Source organism: Pleurodeles waltl, chromosome 4_1, assembly GCF_031143425.1.
Source record: "Pleurodeles waltl isolate 20211129_DDA chromosome 4_1, aPleWal1.hap1.20221129, whole genome shotgun sequence".
NCBI lineage: Eukaryota > Metazoa > Chordata > Amphibia > Caudata > Salamandridae > Pleurodeles > Pleurodeles waltl.
Window position 1 is genome coordinate 279,890,220 of NC_090442.1, and position 18,284 is coordinate 279,908,503.

Consider the following 18,284-nt stretch of genomic DNA (forward strand, 5'->3'; position numbering starts at 1 on the left):
ACTAAGTAAAATTTATAAATTTTTAAAATATTTTTATTTCCAGAGCTGGTAGTGAATGACTGTGCAGCATCATGATGAAGACTGAAACAAGCACGTCCTGTCCCTCTGATCCCCAGTTTATAGTTCATTTCTGATGGATACAACTACCCGTGGATTCCTCACCTAATGGATTTCTCCCAATGCACCAGCATTCGATGGAAATTTTCTTCCCAGCTCTGCACGTCAACGTCACAGTTGCCCGACTCCCACGCAACGCCATCTGGCGTCATCGAGGCAATAAGAGGCCCTCACCGACGTCAGTTCACTTTTTTTTGTGCCTTCAAAGTAGCGTTTTTTTCTCCTGGCTCTTGGAGCTACTGTTTCTCAGAGGTGATACTTTGTAGAAAAGATGTCTCTACCTCAGAAGTCTGGGTTCAAGCCTTGTAGGGAGTGCGGTGGCCGTATGTTGGTGACGGACCCGCATAATGACTGCCTGTGGTGCTTGAGCTCCGAGGACGACGTGGAGGAGTGTGGTCCGTGCCAACAGATGAACCCAAAGGCGCTCAAAGAGCGTGAGGCCAAGCTGTTCTTGGTCAAATCAAAAAAAGAAGGAAAAACATCGTCATCGGAGGTAGTCTTCTAAATCTTCAAGATCCCAAAAGAGGTGGCATTGTCATGACTCTCAGCGTCGGCATGATTCCCGACGTCGTTCGGAGAAAGACCGATCCCGTTCGAGATCTCCATCTACTCGGCGTCATACGACGTGGGAGGTCAGCCCAACAGTGATGCCTCACTCGGCCACAAAGCCCTCAGGCTTCTCTAGCGCCGTCGGTCTTTGAAGTGGACGAGCCTCACCAGATCCCTGGCTTCTCGCCTGCACAGTCAGAGGTACTGGATCCAGTGCTGGCGTCGCAAAGATATTCAGCGCCGACGCCGCAGGGGTATCCTGCATTCCTGGCTCCAGGTGCGGATCCGGCGGCATTCTTGAATGCTATGTACAGCGTGCACTGGCTGGTCCCTCGGGTGAAATGGGTTTTGGTTTGGGCGTTCCGGCTCCATAGAAGCCGATGCCATTCATGCCCTTCTGTCCAGTGGAGGGTGCTGGTCTGGCGCTGGTGCCTTTGGCATCGCCGAGAAGACCTTTGACGCCAGTAGCTTCTGCTGATGCGGTGGCGCCATTGACTTGGCCACAACTCCAGTCGACGCCGGCGAAGAGGGCTCGCCTTTCCATGGCGCCGATGGATCCAGCGTCGGGAGAATCTGAAGATCCGCGTCCGCTGAGGTCGTCGACGTTGGCCAATTCCTTATCGACGCAGCGGATAGAGGCCAGGTTGCGCTCGAGAAGAAAGGCTCTGAGGCTATTGGAAGAGCAGGAGTATCAAAGGCAACTCTTGGAGGAAGGAGAGATCGCAGAGCCCCTGGGGGACTTTCAGGGTTTGGACTCTGCAGGCAGTCACGATACTTCACCTGAGTGGGATTTAGCTTCTCCAAGGGAGTTTAATGAAGAAGCTGCTTCATTCCACTCAGTAGTGAGGAAGGCAGCGGACTTCCTAGATCTCCCGCTACCTGCAGCTGAGGTGAAAACTAACATCCTCACGGACGTGTTACATCCGGCTTCGGCTGCTGCAGAGCCACTCCTTCCTTTTAATGAGGCTCTCCTTGAGGTTTGGAGAAAACCAGTGTCTTTGACTGCAGTTAGCAGATCAGTGGCGAGGAGGTACAGAGTGACTACTGGGAACCCAGGTTTCCTCTCTGGGCATCCGACTCCGGAGAGTCTGGTGGTTCAGGCCTCCTGCTCCTTGCGCTCAGCTCCAGGGTCCTTCCCTGGGGCCCCGTCGGACAGGGAATAAAAAAAGATGGAGCATTCGGCCAAGAAGATTTTTTCTTTGTGCAGTATGGCCCTGAAGTCTGCTAACACCACTTGTGCCTTAGTCAGGTATATTCATGCCCTAATGGACGCAGCCTAGGCTGAGCTGCCTGATTTGCCCCAGGACATGCGGGGTCTTCTGACTGATGCGCAGGCGGCAGCGACTCAGGTCATTCAGTCAGGGCTGGATACAGCAGATTTAGTGGCCAGGACAATGGGCACGCCCATTGCAACCAGGAGACATGCTTGGTTGAGATTGTTTCGATTTTAATCGGATGTGCAAACAACTCTTCTTGCTGCTTGATGGGGACAAGCTATTTGGTTCTAAAGCTGACTCTGCCTTCGAGCGCTTCAAGGAGAGCATGGCTACTGCCAAGTCCCTAGTCTCCAGGCTTCAACCACCACCTCGTTCAGATCATTTAGAAGGTTCAGGGGGTTTGGACGAGGCTCTTCCTTTCGGGGGAGACCCCAGCCAGCAGGCCAACAACCTTCTACTCTTCCCTATAGGTCATTTAGAGGGCGGGGTAGAGTTTGAACCAGAGGAGCCACCCAGCAGCAACCTGCCTCTTCCTCTTCCTCTTTTGGGGGGGTGCAACAGGGAAAACTGCCTTAGTCCTCCATCCATTGCATCCCATACTTCTCCTGTAGGAGGACGGTTGTTTCATTTTCTCCGCATGTGGAAGCTGATCACATCGGATTCCTGCGTCATCAATATTGTGGAGAAAGGTTATGCACTTCCCTTTCGGGTATTTTCCCTTCCCATCCCTCCCCATCCCTCCTTTTGCACAAAAGACCATCTCCTGTTGTTGCAACAGGAAGTTCTAGTCCTTTTGTCAAAAGGTGCAGTGGAGTTGGTTCGAGAGCAGGAAAGGGATCAGGGTTGTTATTCAAGATATTTCCTGATCCCCAAGAAGGATGGTCAGTTGAGGCCTAGCCTGGACCTGAGGGTTTCAAACTGGTTCCTCAAGCAGGAGAAGTTCAAAATGCTGACCCTAGCACAGGTGTTTTTGGTGTTGAACGAAGAAGATTGGATGGTGTCTGTCGACTTGCAGGATGCTTACTTCCATATTCCTATTCTCAAGTTGCACATGAAGTATCTCCAGTTTCTGTGGGGTCGCAACACTATCAGTTTGCGGTCCTTCGTTTTGGTCTTACTTCCGCACCTCGAGCCTTCACGAAGGTGATGGCGGTGGTTGCAGCAAATTTCAGGAGGAAGGGGATAGCGGTATTCCGTTACCTGGACGATTGGTTGATCAGGGCCAAGTCTCCAAAACTCGTGCTGCTTCACCTGCGGAGGACAACCCAGTTGTTGTTCGATCTGGGCTTTTCGGTAAACTTGCCCAAATCTCACCTGGAGCCCTCAACGCCTCCTGCTCATAGGGGCAGTACTGGACACAACATTGAATCGGGCCTTTCCTCCGCCTCAGCAGATTCAGGACATTCAGGTGTTGATTCCAGTGGTTCAAAGTGGAGCGGTCGTTCCAGTCCTCAAGGTCCTTAGTCTACTCGGTCTGTTCGCCTCATGCATTCTGTTGGTCACTCATGCACGCTGGCACATGAGGGCTCTTCAGTGGTGCCTCTGCAGGCAGTGGTTTCAACACAAAGGGAATCTCGAGGAGTCGATAACGATCTCCAGAGACACTGCAGCGGATCTACAATGGTGGGCTGTGGACGGCAACCTTTCCCAAGGAAGGCCGTTTTCACTGCCTCCTCCAGGGGCCACGGTGATAACAGATGCTTCCACTCTAGGGTGGGGAGCTCATCTAGGGGACCTGGAGATCAAAGGTCGTTGGTCTCCAGTGGAACAGATGTTTCATATTAATCTGTTGGAATTGCAGGCGATACGTTTGGCTCTCAAGGCCTTACTCCCCTCCCTTCGCGGTCAGTCGGTCCAGGTTCTGACGGACAACACTACTGCGATGTGGTACAAAAACAAACAGGGAGGGGTAGGGTCGTACCTTCTTTGCAGAGAGGCTCTGCAGCTCTGGTCCTGGGCACAGGACCATCAGATTTGCGTAGTAGCAAACCATTTGGCCGGAGTTCTAAACGTACGCGCGGACAGTCTCAGTCGGCACTTCTTAGCCGATCACGAGTGGCGTCTCCATCCGGACCTGATCCTTTACATCTTCCGGATGTGGGGAGTTCCTCAGGTAGACCTCTTTGCCACTCGGGAGAACGCACACTGTCCATCGTTCTGCAGCCTCCAGCATCCGTTGCAAGAGGCGTTGGGGGACGCGTTTCAGATGTCCTGGTACGGCCAGTTTCTTTACGCGTTTCTCCCCATACCCTTCATTCCTCGGGTTCTGAGGAAGATTTGCCAAGACCGGGCCCAAGTCATTTTAATAGCTCTGGATTGACCAAGAAGGGTGTGGTTCTCAGACCTTCTCCAACCCTCACTGTGCCCTCTGCTCCGTCTCCCTCACAGGGCAGACCTCCTCTCGCAGTCGCAGGGGCAGGTTCTACACCCCCACCTCCAGAGCCTGCACCTACATGCCTGGAGATTGAACGGTGCAATCTGAGTTCCTTTTCTCTCCCGCCGGAAGTGGTGGACGTTATTTTATCGGCCAGGCAACACTCCACCAAATCAATCTATGCTGGCAGATGGGCAAAATTTGTGGCTTGGTGTGGAAAGAACCACATTGATCCCTTGAGTGGCCATTTGTTGGACATTTTATTGTTTGCGTTATCCTTGGCGCGGAGGGGTTGTGCAGTTGCGACTGTTAAGGGCTATTTGTCGGCACTGTTGGCCTTTCTGTGCCTTCCTGATCAACCCTTGATAAACTACGCTAGATATCTTCCTATATACTATGTTGAAATTACATTACTTGCAGTGAAACATCCAGAGATTCACCACAACTTAATCAATGGATGCTTTTCAGTTCAACCGTTGGATGTTATTTAATTTGGACGAATTATTTGGGTCCGATAAGGGAAATGGTTCGTACTAACAGATCCGATCTTACGCAGACCTACATAAGTCACAAATTGAAAAAGAGGAAGAGACTTTTACGAGAGCTGTTAGTCTGGTTCAAAGCTGAATAAACCCATTTGGGCTACATGATCTCATCAGTCTCTCCACGGCAAAGAAGGCATCTCAAGACATAGTATCTGACATAATGAAGGCGTATGTAATAGGTGAATTGTGCTATACAGATTTCAAACTTGAGAATAAGCCACCTATTAAGAAGTTTCATGACCCAATGAAAATGAACATACTAAAAACCTTCACTTCCATGTCCAAGAAGAAGGCAGTGCACAGCAGTGGCAGGACAATCATCATGAAAGCAGATAAATCACTATTTGGTTAGATCATTGTGACAGCACTGAATCATAACCGTCAAATAGCAGATGCACTCTCTCATCCCTTAGGAAGTTTACAATGGGCTTTAGCAACTCCAGAAGGTCTGTTGTGAAAGACAAACAAAGCTGTTTTAGAAACATACTGCAGAAAAACGTTACCCGTGCTGAGGAAATATCTGGAAAATCAGCCACGCTGATTGATGGTATGGTTCTTGTTCAGAGAGTGAAAGGAGTGAAATCAAACATTGGTGAGATGGCTATGTCTGTTTTCTCCATGGCTTTGCGGGAAGGAAGGAAAAGTCAAACAATCGATGTTGTGTTTGATACATACAATGAGACTTTTATTAAGAACAGCGATAGGACAATCAGTGGGGATGAAATCTGGCAACAGTTACAGAGCAGCTCTCCTTCCAAGATTATCAAATAGTGGAGGAAGCCACGCAAGGAATAAAACAACTCTCATTGCTTTTCTTGTTAACAAATGGAGAAAAACAGAGTATTTTGTAACACTTTAGATTAAAACACTGTTCGTGAACTGTGAAGATAAATGCTACAAAATCACATCTGAAGGGAGTCACGAATTGCCCGATTTCAACAAATAGCAGATGATTGGTTGTTGCTGCATGCTGCACACGATGCTAATGAAAGTTATGCGGCGGTAATGATAAGCTCAGATTCCACCAGTTTGTTTATTATGTGTTTGGGATTCCATGACAGAATCATGGCTAAGTTGTTTATGTTTATGGTACTAAAATATGCATTCGAGTCCTTGACATTGGGGAAAATAGCTTCAACTCTTGGTGAAAATGTTTGTCGAGCTATGATAGGTCTCCATACTTTTACCTGATGTGACACAGTTAAGTGCATTTGCAGGAAAAAGAAAAGGAAATGCATTAAAAATCCTGTCTGCCAACAGACATACACAGGAAACATGTTTGCACCTTGAAGACGAATGGGATCTCTCTGAAGAACTAATGGACAAATTCTCATGCTTGCTGTATGCACCAAAATCTTCGGTTTATCACATGAATGACTTGAGATACCACCTATTCTGTGCAAAGAAGGGTAAAATAGACAGTCCTCAACTTCCCCCTGGCAGGGACTGTCTGAAGAAACATGCTGAACGTGCGAATTAGCTGCTATAAGCATGGGATGTCTTCTGAACGATCCACAGACACCTAGTCCAATTGGGAAAGTGTGGAATTTGGAAAAACACAAGTGAGTGGAGAAACTGTTAGTGGACTGGATAGAGGGGCAGCCAGTACCTCGGGCTGTGTTCGATCTACTAGCTTGCAACTGAATTAGGAACTGCAAACTGCCAATATGCCTGCTGTCTAAATGACCTCAAGTGCACTGACATTTGCAGACTTCCCACCAGTGAAAAGCAAACAAACGCAGAGAATGATGACACCAATTCAGAAGATGATGATGACGACGAATGTGAACACTAAAATTGTGTTTATGTTCACTTATGACATATATTGCCCATGTAAGATGTGACAAATATTATATGAAATTGTAAGTAAATATTATGCATATAACCTATATCAATATATGTGGAATACAATGAAGTTTTATTATAATTATTTTATGGACTATATTGTTATTATTACAATTAATAATAATTATTTTTAAATTATATTGAATTTAACCAATCTGGTGAAATTAGATTTATTTCTTCACATATTATGATGAATTTGTATGCTATTTATCACATACGAAAACCCTTCTTTTTTTGGGCTATGGTTGCTACTCAAATTAGATCAGACAAAAGGCAAAGAGTGATGACTTACTATCACATATTTTCCATCTCTAGGCATCCATACCTTGCAAAAAAATCATGTTACAAGGGCTCCTCCCCCCACGAATGATACCAATGGCCTAAATTTAGGGTCCTTGCTCACGGCCTATATCGGAATCCATCCACATTCACCTGCAGCCATCCAGGACACTCTTGACAATGAGCCAAGACTAGGTCCTTGATCCAGACCGGACTTCTCTCCACTTATGCGCATTGCTCTTGAATTCCATGAATTCGAGGATCTAATATTCATCAAGACTGCAGGGATGTTCTTTCAAAAGCAAGAGAAACAAAGGAAACAATTCTGCCAGTAATCAGATGTACATCCTATGCAGGCATCACCTTAACAAATACTACCTTATCTTCTATCGCTAGTGCAGTCAGGATTAGTGCATGCGTTCATAAAAGTGCATCTCCCTGCCATATCAAGATACAGATGCTCACTAAACTCTATATGTTTGTGGTGAAACAGAGTTATTAAGCAATTTATGAAAGGATTGTTCAGGGTATCCCTCCTGTGAGAGCTCCTCCCCCCCTGAATGGCAACTGAACTCATGAAGAGTCCATTTGAACCCATTCACAGAGCAGACCTCCAGTTTCTCTCATGGAAAGTCTCACTGCTACTGGTGTTCACATTGGCCAGAACAGTGAGTAAAATGCAGGCGTTTACAACTAAAGAACCCGTCTTACGCTTTACAGATGATTCAGTAATACCAATCATATATTTTTACCCAAGGTTCCTTCAGATTTTCAACCTAATAAACCTGTAATACTACAAACTTTCTTCCCAAATCTGCAGTTGCCAACGGAAAGATCCTTGCATACACTAGACATCACAAGGTGCCTGAAATTCTACCAAGCGATTCCAGAAATACAGACCAGCTGTTGGATTCATATGGGCCCAAGCATGAAAGTACATCACTAATAAAAGCAACCATCCCTCGATGGACCTCAGCTGCAATTCAGTACAGCCATTCAAAAGCCGGGAAACCACAGACGGCAAAAACCGAGCCACACTCAAATAGAGTAGTTTTCCATTTCAACTGCTTTGTTTGCTGGAGTATCTCTAGTGAAGATATGTTGTGCTGCGATGTGAAAGAATACACACACATTCATACCGCATTATTGCCTGGATTCGGCGCAGCGCAGTGACGTAGTTATCTCTATAGGTTGAGCCATTTGTTGGGTACATGGGTTTCTTTTTTTATGTATAGATACAGCTTATGATATGATTATATGCATATGTGTTGTTTCTGTAGTATTCTACCCGCCATCCGCTTCAGTGCCATTTAAACAAAGTTCATAAGTACTGTAACTGCTTGTTACTCTGGTTCAAGCATGTGAATGTATCAAAGATCCAGTACTAGAGAAGAGAATAAGTTACTTACCTGTAACTGCAGTTCTCCAGTATTAGTATCTTTCATAGATTCACATGCGATCCACCCTTCTCCCCTTAAAGGCTCACCTCATTACTGCAGAACTTATGTTCCCACTAATACTTGAAAATATGAAGGAGTCCGCCTCTGTTTGGGAGTGGTCTAGAGGGTGCTGTTGCCCGATTGGCTGAGTTTGGTTCTTTTTAAAGGTCATGTATAAGCTATTAGAGAGATTGTTCATTGCCATTGTAGCCTTTTGTAATGTTAAGGACAGCTTTGGTATGATAGCGTCGGACTACCCCTTCGACAACTATGAATGATTCAAGCATGTGAATCTATGAAAGATACCGATACTGTAAGACTACAGCTACAGGCAAGTAACTTATTTTCTCTGTCAGGATGAAATGGCAGTTACAAACTGCATACACATGCTGCAGTTGCATAATTGAGATGTTTAGCTACTTTATTGGGTAGCACAATAAGTGCTGAAGGCCCACTGTTAGCAGTTTATAGGCCCTGGGTACATGTAGTTCCACTTTACTAGCGGCTTATAAGTAATTTAAATGTGGCAATTTGTGTGAGCCAATTCTACCATGTTTAAATGATAGGACACTAGCACTTTAGCATTAGTTAACACAGTCGCGGTTTGCAGCTCCTAAAAGGGGTGGAGCGGGTGCAGCGTGACAGGGAGGGGAAGGGGGAACAGGCTGTGGGGTGAGGGGGGGAATATGTTAAATTTAAAAAAAACAAAAAAACTTACCTTAGCTCCCAGCCTGCCCTGCACCAATCCTGATGCTGCACACAGTTGCTGGGCTGGAGACAGCCGACCAAACACACATGCGCTCAGAGGGAGAGTGCTGAGCACTCTCCCTCATTGCACGTCACCCCTGATGCCCGCACCTTTCAGTTTTTCATCCTTTCGTTCTGAAAGGTTTGGAGCTTCTGCTGCTTGCGAGTGGGCCACACTCCTCCGCCCATATGGAGGAGCCGCCCCGGAGTTAACAGTGGTAAAGTGTACAGAGTCCTAAAAGCCAACAAAAACTGATTCAGCAAACAGGAGGATGAAGGCAAGAACCTGCAAAGAAGTCCAAGTCCAACTATTTCTTCTCCACTGTTGAAGTAAAGGACAGTTTGTATCATTTTCAATGCATTTATGATTTGCGTGTTCATTGAAATTACCATGAATTTGTCACTGTAAGAAATGGAACAGAACACCTGTGTCTTCCACTTTGTACTGTTTTCATAATTACATTTTGTGTTTTCTGTGCAGGCCCTCTGAACATCTGATGGGTACATGTCTAACCAGTTTTTGTTCTCCAAAGTGTTCTTTCAAATTTTCTCTTATGGAAAGTCTGTGACAGTAAATCTGATTCCATCCACAAGATGATATGGAGCAACCTTTAGTAACTTGGCTACTGAGTGATTTCTCCCTGGCATGCTAAACCTTTTTTATGGTTCAAGTTCACTATTCTCATTTATCAATAATAACAAAAACCTATAGCAGCACTTTCCTACAACCACTGGCTGGCAAGTATAATCATAAGTAGTAGCCCCAGCCCACCGTTCTCACTGGCACAATTATCAAACCTTATGCATTGGTCCAAGTTTTGGTGCTGTCTTCTACAGCTGATAAGTTTCTCATTTCCTTCTCCACATATATTATTCTTAATACTCCTGAGTACCTGGACACACATTGCATCTCATATACTTGTGTGGCTGTTTTGTTTTCTATTTCCAGAATGTCCCACATTCTGTGTAACCTTTTTCCTTGTTGAGCGGTTTTGATTTCCCCTTTAATCTTATAATGGCTTGTTTCATCACACATAGGGCTTAGATATACGAACGGCTAGTCGCAAAGTGCGACCCATATTTTCCCAAAGAATAACTGTTGATATGAAAAAAAATGAAATGAGTAGGAAAAAGAGCCATTTTGTTTACAACATTTTCATCTATAACCTCTTGTCACAGTGGCCCATTTACAACACTTGTTACACTGTTGCATCCCATTGATTGATGCTTCTGGTCACAGTAATTTAAAGGGTTTTTAGGTACTCCAAAAACACTTGATACCCAGAGCCAACAACAGGGCTGCACCTTACAATGATTTTTCATTGTGTACAGACTGTACAGCAGCTTGTATGGTAACATAGAATGAAAAATAGATATAAAGGAAATCCATGTGTTTCTGAAATGTACACTAGTTGCTTAATTTAGGACTAGTGGTAAATTTGTGCACTGCTGAATTTGTATTTAGCCATACCATCATGTGAATCAGAGAACATTTTATCAAATATTTTCTTGCACACTCGCCTACATATGGAAGGCAGAAATGCTGTAAAATCCAGTTGGTAATTACAAATATTCTACTATTCTGTGTTTTCATACATCTCCTTGTAGAAATGGATTGCCCACTTGTGTGGCTGGGCCTACCGCCTCTGCCACAAAACACTCCAAAAGAGGACCTTGAGACGTCCTATTTCACCCAGCAAAAGCAGCACTTTTTTTGCAGTGTGGGTAGCTGCACGTTTTGGGTCGTAGCTTGGGCAGCCACCTAGGGAAACCTATCACACCCAGACATTTTTGAAAACTAGACACTTGGTGGAGTTCAGGGTAGTGTGACTTCTGTGGATCTCAGAGGGTTTTCTTACCCAGGCACTGTGGCAAGCCTCAAACCTTGGCTAAAAATGCACATTTTCTAAAGTTTTGGAATCTGCAGGGAGCCACAGACTTCGTACCATCCAGCAGTCGACCACTTCTCCTGATAACAATGATACTTCACTTGTGTTGATGGGTCGAGCTCCTGCAACAGGAAAGGGCCCAAAACACAACATGGACACATCAGATTTTTTCACTCAAAACCAACCCTTTTTTTAGTCATTTGGGAAGCTGTCGATTTTGGGCCCTAACTTAGCTTCAACATTCCAAACCTGCACATTTCTGAAAATCAGAAACCCTGGTAGAGCATCACTTTTGTCACTGACAACAGACGGCTGTCTGTAGTTTGGTAACCCAATCTAATCTATAGTCATGATCTGTACTACATTTTATATTTGTATTATGTTGATAGTCTGTGCAGTATGGTCATGCTTGTACAACTCACCTTCTAAAGAGAATATCTGGGCAGACCAACCTCCACTAGTAAATCACCTCCTCTGTCTACAGGATCAAAGCCTGTCCTGAACACAGGCTGCAGGGCTCCTGGAACCAGCCTTTCTGGGTAATGGATGCCTTGATTGTATCTGGGGATGCAGGGGCCAGAGCAGTTCACGATGGACAAGCTAGGCCCATATTCACAGCAGCTGCTGCAAGAGCTAGCTTTCTTGCCTGCCTCCGGGAAGAGGCCTCCACTTTCACTCTGGCAATCAAAAGTCTAGCAGTTTCAAACAGCAGAACTAGCATGTTCCAAAGAACCTGCAACAGGAAGATTCCTTCCAATGTGGACCTCTGAGTAGTAGATGTTATTAGTGAAAACATAGAAGAAGGACTACATAAGAAGATCACTGACTGAAAAGGGAGTAGCAGTAACTAATCAAAAGGCACCAATAGAAGCAGCTATGGTATGGAAATCAAATCAAGAATTAGCAAAAACAGTAGGTGTCCCCTGTAAATCCTTTTGGCTATAACAATTGTTTTTTCTTGTAGGCATCTGCTGCACCATCTCTGAATAGATTTAGTTAAAGCATATTAAAATTCAGTAAGATGTAGTGCATGGTCTGACATCAGAAGTGATAGTATATGTGCCACTCAATCAAAACATAGAGGAACCAAAATACTCCTGACTGGGACAGGCTTAAAAATAAGGTGGAAAGACACAAACGAGCAGCAAAGCGAGCTATACAAAAAAGCCAACTAATCACGAGTATGGTGCTGGCCCAAAGCCCATTCTTTATATTGTTTTTAATAGATCTTCAACAGTGTACATCTAAAGCTATAGGCTAAACATAAAAAAGAAATGCAACAGAATAGGTACAAACACGTTATTGGAGGACTTGTTTTCGCTGCGACATCCACATCAGAAACAGCCATGCCATCAGAAAAGCCTGACAAGAGGAAGGAAAGGCAAGCATGCATTTGTAGTAGCACACAAGTCTCCAACTTTAGGCAAACTAGAACACCCATATTTCTCCTCTCCTATTTGACATTACAGTACAAAGAAGCATTTGAAGTTGTCCGCCAGAGTGACAAAATAGCAAAAGAGAAATAAGTACTGAATATTGTGCAAATTGTACCGTCTTGGCTATTCAATCCAGAAAGTGAACACTGCTCCACTGTTAATAACCAAAGCATTACTTTGACATCCTTCTCCAAAACCAAGCCATTGAACCTATTCAGACTCACCAAAACAGAAAGGGAATTTATTTCTGGTCCAAAAGAGCAGACCAAAGCAGAGTTACAGGCCCATCCTAGATCTGGAACAGCAAACAAGTGAACAAGAAAAGTTCAGAATGCTCCTGGCAGATATACCCTCAACTCCTCCAAGCTAATCAAGCTAATTGGGTGTGTGCCATTAACCTCCAGCACACAAACAACATATGTCCAGCTGGACAGAAACACCAGATGTTCCCCAGGTTTCTGGTTGGAGAGGATCACATCCAGCATGGAGTCCTTTCCTTCAGTTGTAGAAATAGTTCACTGTGTCTCTTCCAAATGCCTGCAATTTACAGCATTAGGAAGATAATTTTAATCTGATATGAATAAAAGCTCCTTGTTCATAAAACTCCAAAACAGTTTAAGTAGGTAGTCTCCCTTCTACAGCATATGAGATTGCTCATCACCCATCTAAGTCAACATCGATTCTGGTGCAGTCTGCTCATTACCTAGAAGCAAACTTAGACACCCCAAAAGCAACCTCAGCAGAAAGACCTGATTTAGATGTTGGCAGTGAGGGTCCTGCTGTTAACTTTTTGACTGAAAATCCGTCCGCCGCCGTGACGGTCCTCTCGCATTTTTAGAAAATAACGGCTCCATAGCCGAAAGCTTACATAAGAGCCTCTGTGTCTGCCAAGAAACACTGCCCACGTCAACGGCAGGAGAGGGAAAAGTGGATGCCGGTGGGAGCCCAGCCACCCTTCCCACCATGTAGATTTGGATGTGCTTTACGGCCAAGCAAAATGTGGCTGTCCAGCCTTCACTTCTGAGTTGGCGGATTGGGGAGAAAAGGGAGGGTGAAAACTCACCTTTTTTTCCCCACTCCACCTCAGTCTAGGACTAGACACGGTTGAACACCACCTGCCATCACTGCTGCCACCGTCCCACGGAGAAAACATGACCCCCCCTTGTCGCCAGACTCGCAGGTAGGGATGCTGCATTTCTAGGGTAGGTTGCGTGGGAACTGCATGGGAGGTCAGGACCACTGCAGGAATAGACATATTACAGTATGTTTTTTTTTTTTTAAATCACTGTGACATGCATATGTTCGGTAGACAATTGTCACACATGGCCGGAGACACAGTGGTACAACAGGCATATCGCACACATACACATCTGTCATTGTGGTGTCATCAGTCATTGGCAAATTAATGCTGGCACCACAAGGACGGTACACTCACTATTGACAACGGTGTACATGTTTGCGCATTGCAAGGGCACCTGTACTAGTAGGTTTGTGCTATCTCTTGTGTATGTGAGTCAGTAAGTATATGTGTGTGTGGATTTGCTGGTTGAGGTGGAGTGGGCGATGTGGTTGTGTGTTTGTGGGTCATTTGCATGTAAGACCGATGTTGTGTTGCCGTGTAACACATTCGGGTGAGTGTTGTTGTATGGCGGATGTTGTGGTGTTGTGTGTAGTTGTACTTGTGAGTTTTTGTGTAGCCGAGTGTGTAGTTGTGTTGGTTGTTGTGTGTGTGCAGTGTCCACGGGGTGTGTGTGTTGTCATGGGTGTATGTCAAGGTTTGTTTTTGGCATGTTTGGGTTGTGTTGGAATTGTAATGGATGATAGTGTCTATGTAGTGTTGTGTAGTGCAGGTGAACACATATGGTTAGGGTACAGTGTGTGTGTGTCACTTACCTCTATTTCATAGCCCCTACCATTGCATGAAGTCCATTGGGTCCCACTGCCGTCTCCCTCTTTCAGCAATCCGTCGTCTACAGAGCAGTGACATTTAAATATGGCAAACAAAACACCCTCTACTAGACAGGCTTCTCGGGTCTGACGTGACTTGGCAGTAACGCCGCCAAGATCTGAATCAGGCCCTTTATTCTAACCAATATAGAAATGCTTTAGTCATTAGAATTTATTGCTCACCAGATGACAGCTCACCAAATGTCATCTTCTTAAGCTACATGCCACGGTGCACATTCAGTGTTGATTGCTTGTCTCAACAGTGTTTGGGTGATCAGTGGAACCAGTTTTCATTCATGTGGGAGGACATGCTGAGCTTTAACACTGATAGCGCTGCAGTGTTTCATGCTGAAAAATTACAGTACAGTACCTCGTCAAATAATACATTATAAAATAACACAGATAAATTTGCAGAAATTTTAGTACATACATCAACATTGTGGAGATAAAAATAAAAAACTTGATCAATCAGAAACATAGTGTACTTTTTTTTTCAATACAGTGACACCAAGAGGATAGAATGAGTATCCACACCTTAAATGTTTTATATATTATACTGAAAATAAAGTAGACTCACTTTGAGATGGTTAAGTGTTTTGCAACAGCTGAAATAATTGAGCAGTCAATACATCTGATAAGGTAAATTTGTTAGACCAAGTAGAACACTGACAGCATGCCAGTGATTACAAGATTACATACTGAACTGTCAGACATGCAGACAGCAAGTGAAGAGAACAATAAACCACGTGCACAGGAAGCAACTGAATGTCTGCTTGAATAGACTTTATTAAGGTGAACTTTGTTTTGAAGTAACCACGAGAGATATGATTATTTGACATTAGTTTATTTTTCTGCATAAAGTTGTTATGAATTTAAAGAAATGACTTTGAATAATGATCCTGAAGGAATAACAAGAGACTCAGAAATGCATTAATCGGCTTAGAAATTCTCAATAGCGTTTTTTAAGATACAAGAATGTGTGTGTAAAATGTGAAAAAATATGATAAAAGGGGTATAAATTAATGAATTAAAATGTTTATTGGTTCAAAGAGTCACTTTTCATAGTTTTTACATGAGAGAAAAGGAAAAAAGAACCCCAGAAATAGAGGATAGATTGCTCATCTGATCAACCTTCAATGCCAAGCCAGAAGTTCAAAATTGTGAGTGACCTCCCCAGTGAGGAGAGGTAAATCTAGAGCAATAAATAATTAATACAAAGAAACATTTTGCTAGTGCTGCAGTCTTTCCCATGGAGATGTTAGCCAAATAAAAACATCTGCCAAAAATTCAGACTAGAAAAATAAAAACCTTTTTATTGGCATGAAAGCCTTTATGGGTTTCCTCTAGATCAGGAAGCATTGAAGAAAGCCTTATATATAAATCTGCTGGAATTCAGTAATGCACCTAGTTTTTTAAAGCTGCTTCTTCATACTATTAAGACAAATTCAGCCCTCGTGCAGACAAGTAGTACCACAAAAATGCCCGAGTATCCCACGCGAGATGGATTAATTGCATTATGAACTAAAAAAATTATTTGGGGATACATACGTACAAGTGAGTAACTCTTGACCATTAGCCTACTTATAGATCATAACTGAATGCCAGCTTTACACATTCACCTTCAGCTTAAGCTCTTATTCGTTTGAATTAGAGCTGTATTAAAGAAGATGTTAGTTTCGAATCTGTTTATCATCATTTAAACAGACAACTGAAAACTGTTCTACATCTTTAGTAGTTAAAAGTATTCAACTATGCTTCTTATTTCTATGAGGAAACAAGGTTGGTTCGAATTTGAACGAGTGTATTTATTGCAGATGTATTTTTCCAACATTGACAGACCTCTTCTGTGTTTTTCTTTCTTAGGAAATGTGCTCTAAGTGGTCAAACAAAGTCCTGCAAACACAGAATTAAGCTGGGAGACTCTAGCAATTATTATTACATTTCTCCCTGTTGCAGATATAGGGTAAGCTTGACTTGTTTAGACAGTCATTTGTATAGTTTTATAACACATCAGGTTTTACATTACTTTTCTTTGCTGTTTAGATCACATCTGTATGCAACTTCTTTACATACATTCGATATATCCAACAAGGACTTCTGAAGCAGCAGGACAGTAAGTGGAATATGTATATTGCTTTTCTGAAATTGCACCCTTTGTATTCTTTTCCTACCTCTGTTTTTTTTCCAGTCCACTCTTCCTATTTCTGATTTTTACATCCCCCGCTTTCTTCCAAAATCTCCACCTTCCTCACTGTACATTTCATCTCACCTACCCTCTTGTCTTTATTTCCCTTCCACATCACCACAAAGCTTTTTCTCCTTCTAACATCCCACCAAAATCATGTGCATGAAATCCCTTGGTCTCCACTTGGAATTAATATTGGTACTTATTCTAAATAATTATGCAAGCACCAAGGATGGCGAAAGGAGTTTGTTGATATTCCTAGCTTTACAGTGTGTACATACTTACATCTCAGTATGTGTGTGCGTGTGTGTGTGTGTGTGTGTGTGTGTATATATATATATATATATATATATATATGTGTGTGTGTGTGTATATATATATATATGTTTGATGGCATGTGTAGCTGCAGATACACATGCTGTGCACATCCCGCCATCTGGTGTTGGGCTCGGAGTGTTACAAGTTGTTTTTCTTTGAAGAAGTCTTTTCGAGTCACAAGATCGAGGGACTCCTCCCATTTCGGCTCCATTGCGCATGGGCGTCGACTCCATCTTAGATTGTTTTTTTTCCGCCATCGGGTTCGGACGTGTTCCTTTTCGCTCCGGGTTTCGGTTCGGAAAGGAATCTCGGAAAAACCGTCGGTATTGTTTGCGCTCGGTATCGGGTTAGTTATAACAGATTGACACCGACTTTTGAAGAGCTCCGGTGGCCCTTCGGGGTTTTTTCGATCCCCTGTCGGGGCCAGGTCGGCCCGGCCACGTGTCTCTTCAAGGCTGATGGAACGGACCCCATTCCGCTTCTGCCCAAAATGCAATAACAAGTATCCATGTACAGATCAGCATCTGGTCTGTAACTTGTGTTTGTCGCCAGAACACAAGGAAGATACTTGTGAAGCCTGTCGAGCGTTTCGGTCCAGGAAGACACTAAGAGACCGAAGAGCAAGAAGACTGCAAATGGCGTCGGCGCCGACAGGACAAGGGCGTTTCGAGGAGGAAGAAGAAACCTTCTCCATCCAGGAATCGGACTCGGATGAGATCGATCCTGAAGAAACGCCGAAAACCGTGAGTAAGACGTCGAAACATAAAACTCATGAGAAGACCACAAAAGCCCAGGGGACGCCACCGCCAACAGGCCATGGCTTAACCCGAAAAAATAGGTGACCGATCATCGGCACCGAAAAAGGGCACGCTTGTGTCGAAGTCATCCGACTCCGGTCGAGATACCGCCACACAGCAATCTCGGGCCCGAGATAGCGGGTCCGAGCAAGTTCGGCACAGAGACAGCGGCACCGAAATGAATCGGCACCGAGAGACAACAACGCCGAAAATAAAAAAGGTTGCGTCGGAACCTAAAAAAGTAGCCGAAAAGGTTTCGATACCGAAACATCCGGCCTCGGAACCGAAATCAAGTTCCTACACAGAGGAACAAGGACTGTCCTCCTAAATGAAAATACATAGATTTGGACAGGAATTGGAGACAATGGAGCCAGACTACAACCAAAGAAGGCTCCACATCCAAAAAGAGACAGGGAAGATCAGCACACTCCCTCCTATTAGAATGAAACGCAAACTTGGCTTCCAGGAGAAAGACAAGCAGCCACAGGCAAAGGTGGCTAAACAAGTTAGCCCGCTACCTTCTCCACAACGATCGGCGCAAACATCACCGGTAGCCACTCCACCTATGATGCAATCCCCGATTCATACAGGGATGAGTCG

General features: G+C 44.2%; 1 protein-coding gene across 1 annotated transcript in view; it reads left to right on the forward strand.

The window, feature by feature from the left end:
• RAB3IP (RAB3A interacting protein) overlaps window positions 1-18,284 on the forward strand; it is a 251,761-nt gene that overhangs the window by 147,863 nt on the left and 85,614 nt on the right. Inside the window, exons 9-10 of the mRNA XM_069228325.1 lie at window positions 16,248-16,347; window positions 16,428-16,497. Of these exons, the coding sequence (XP_069084426.1) occupies window positions 16,248-16,347; window positions 16,428-16,497 (170 nt within the window). The remainder of the gene's footprint in view (window positions 1-16,247; window positions 16,348-16,427; window positions 16,498-18,284) is intronic.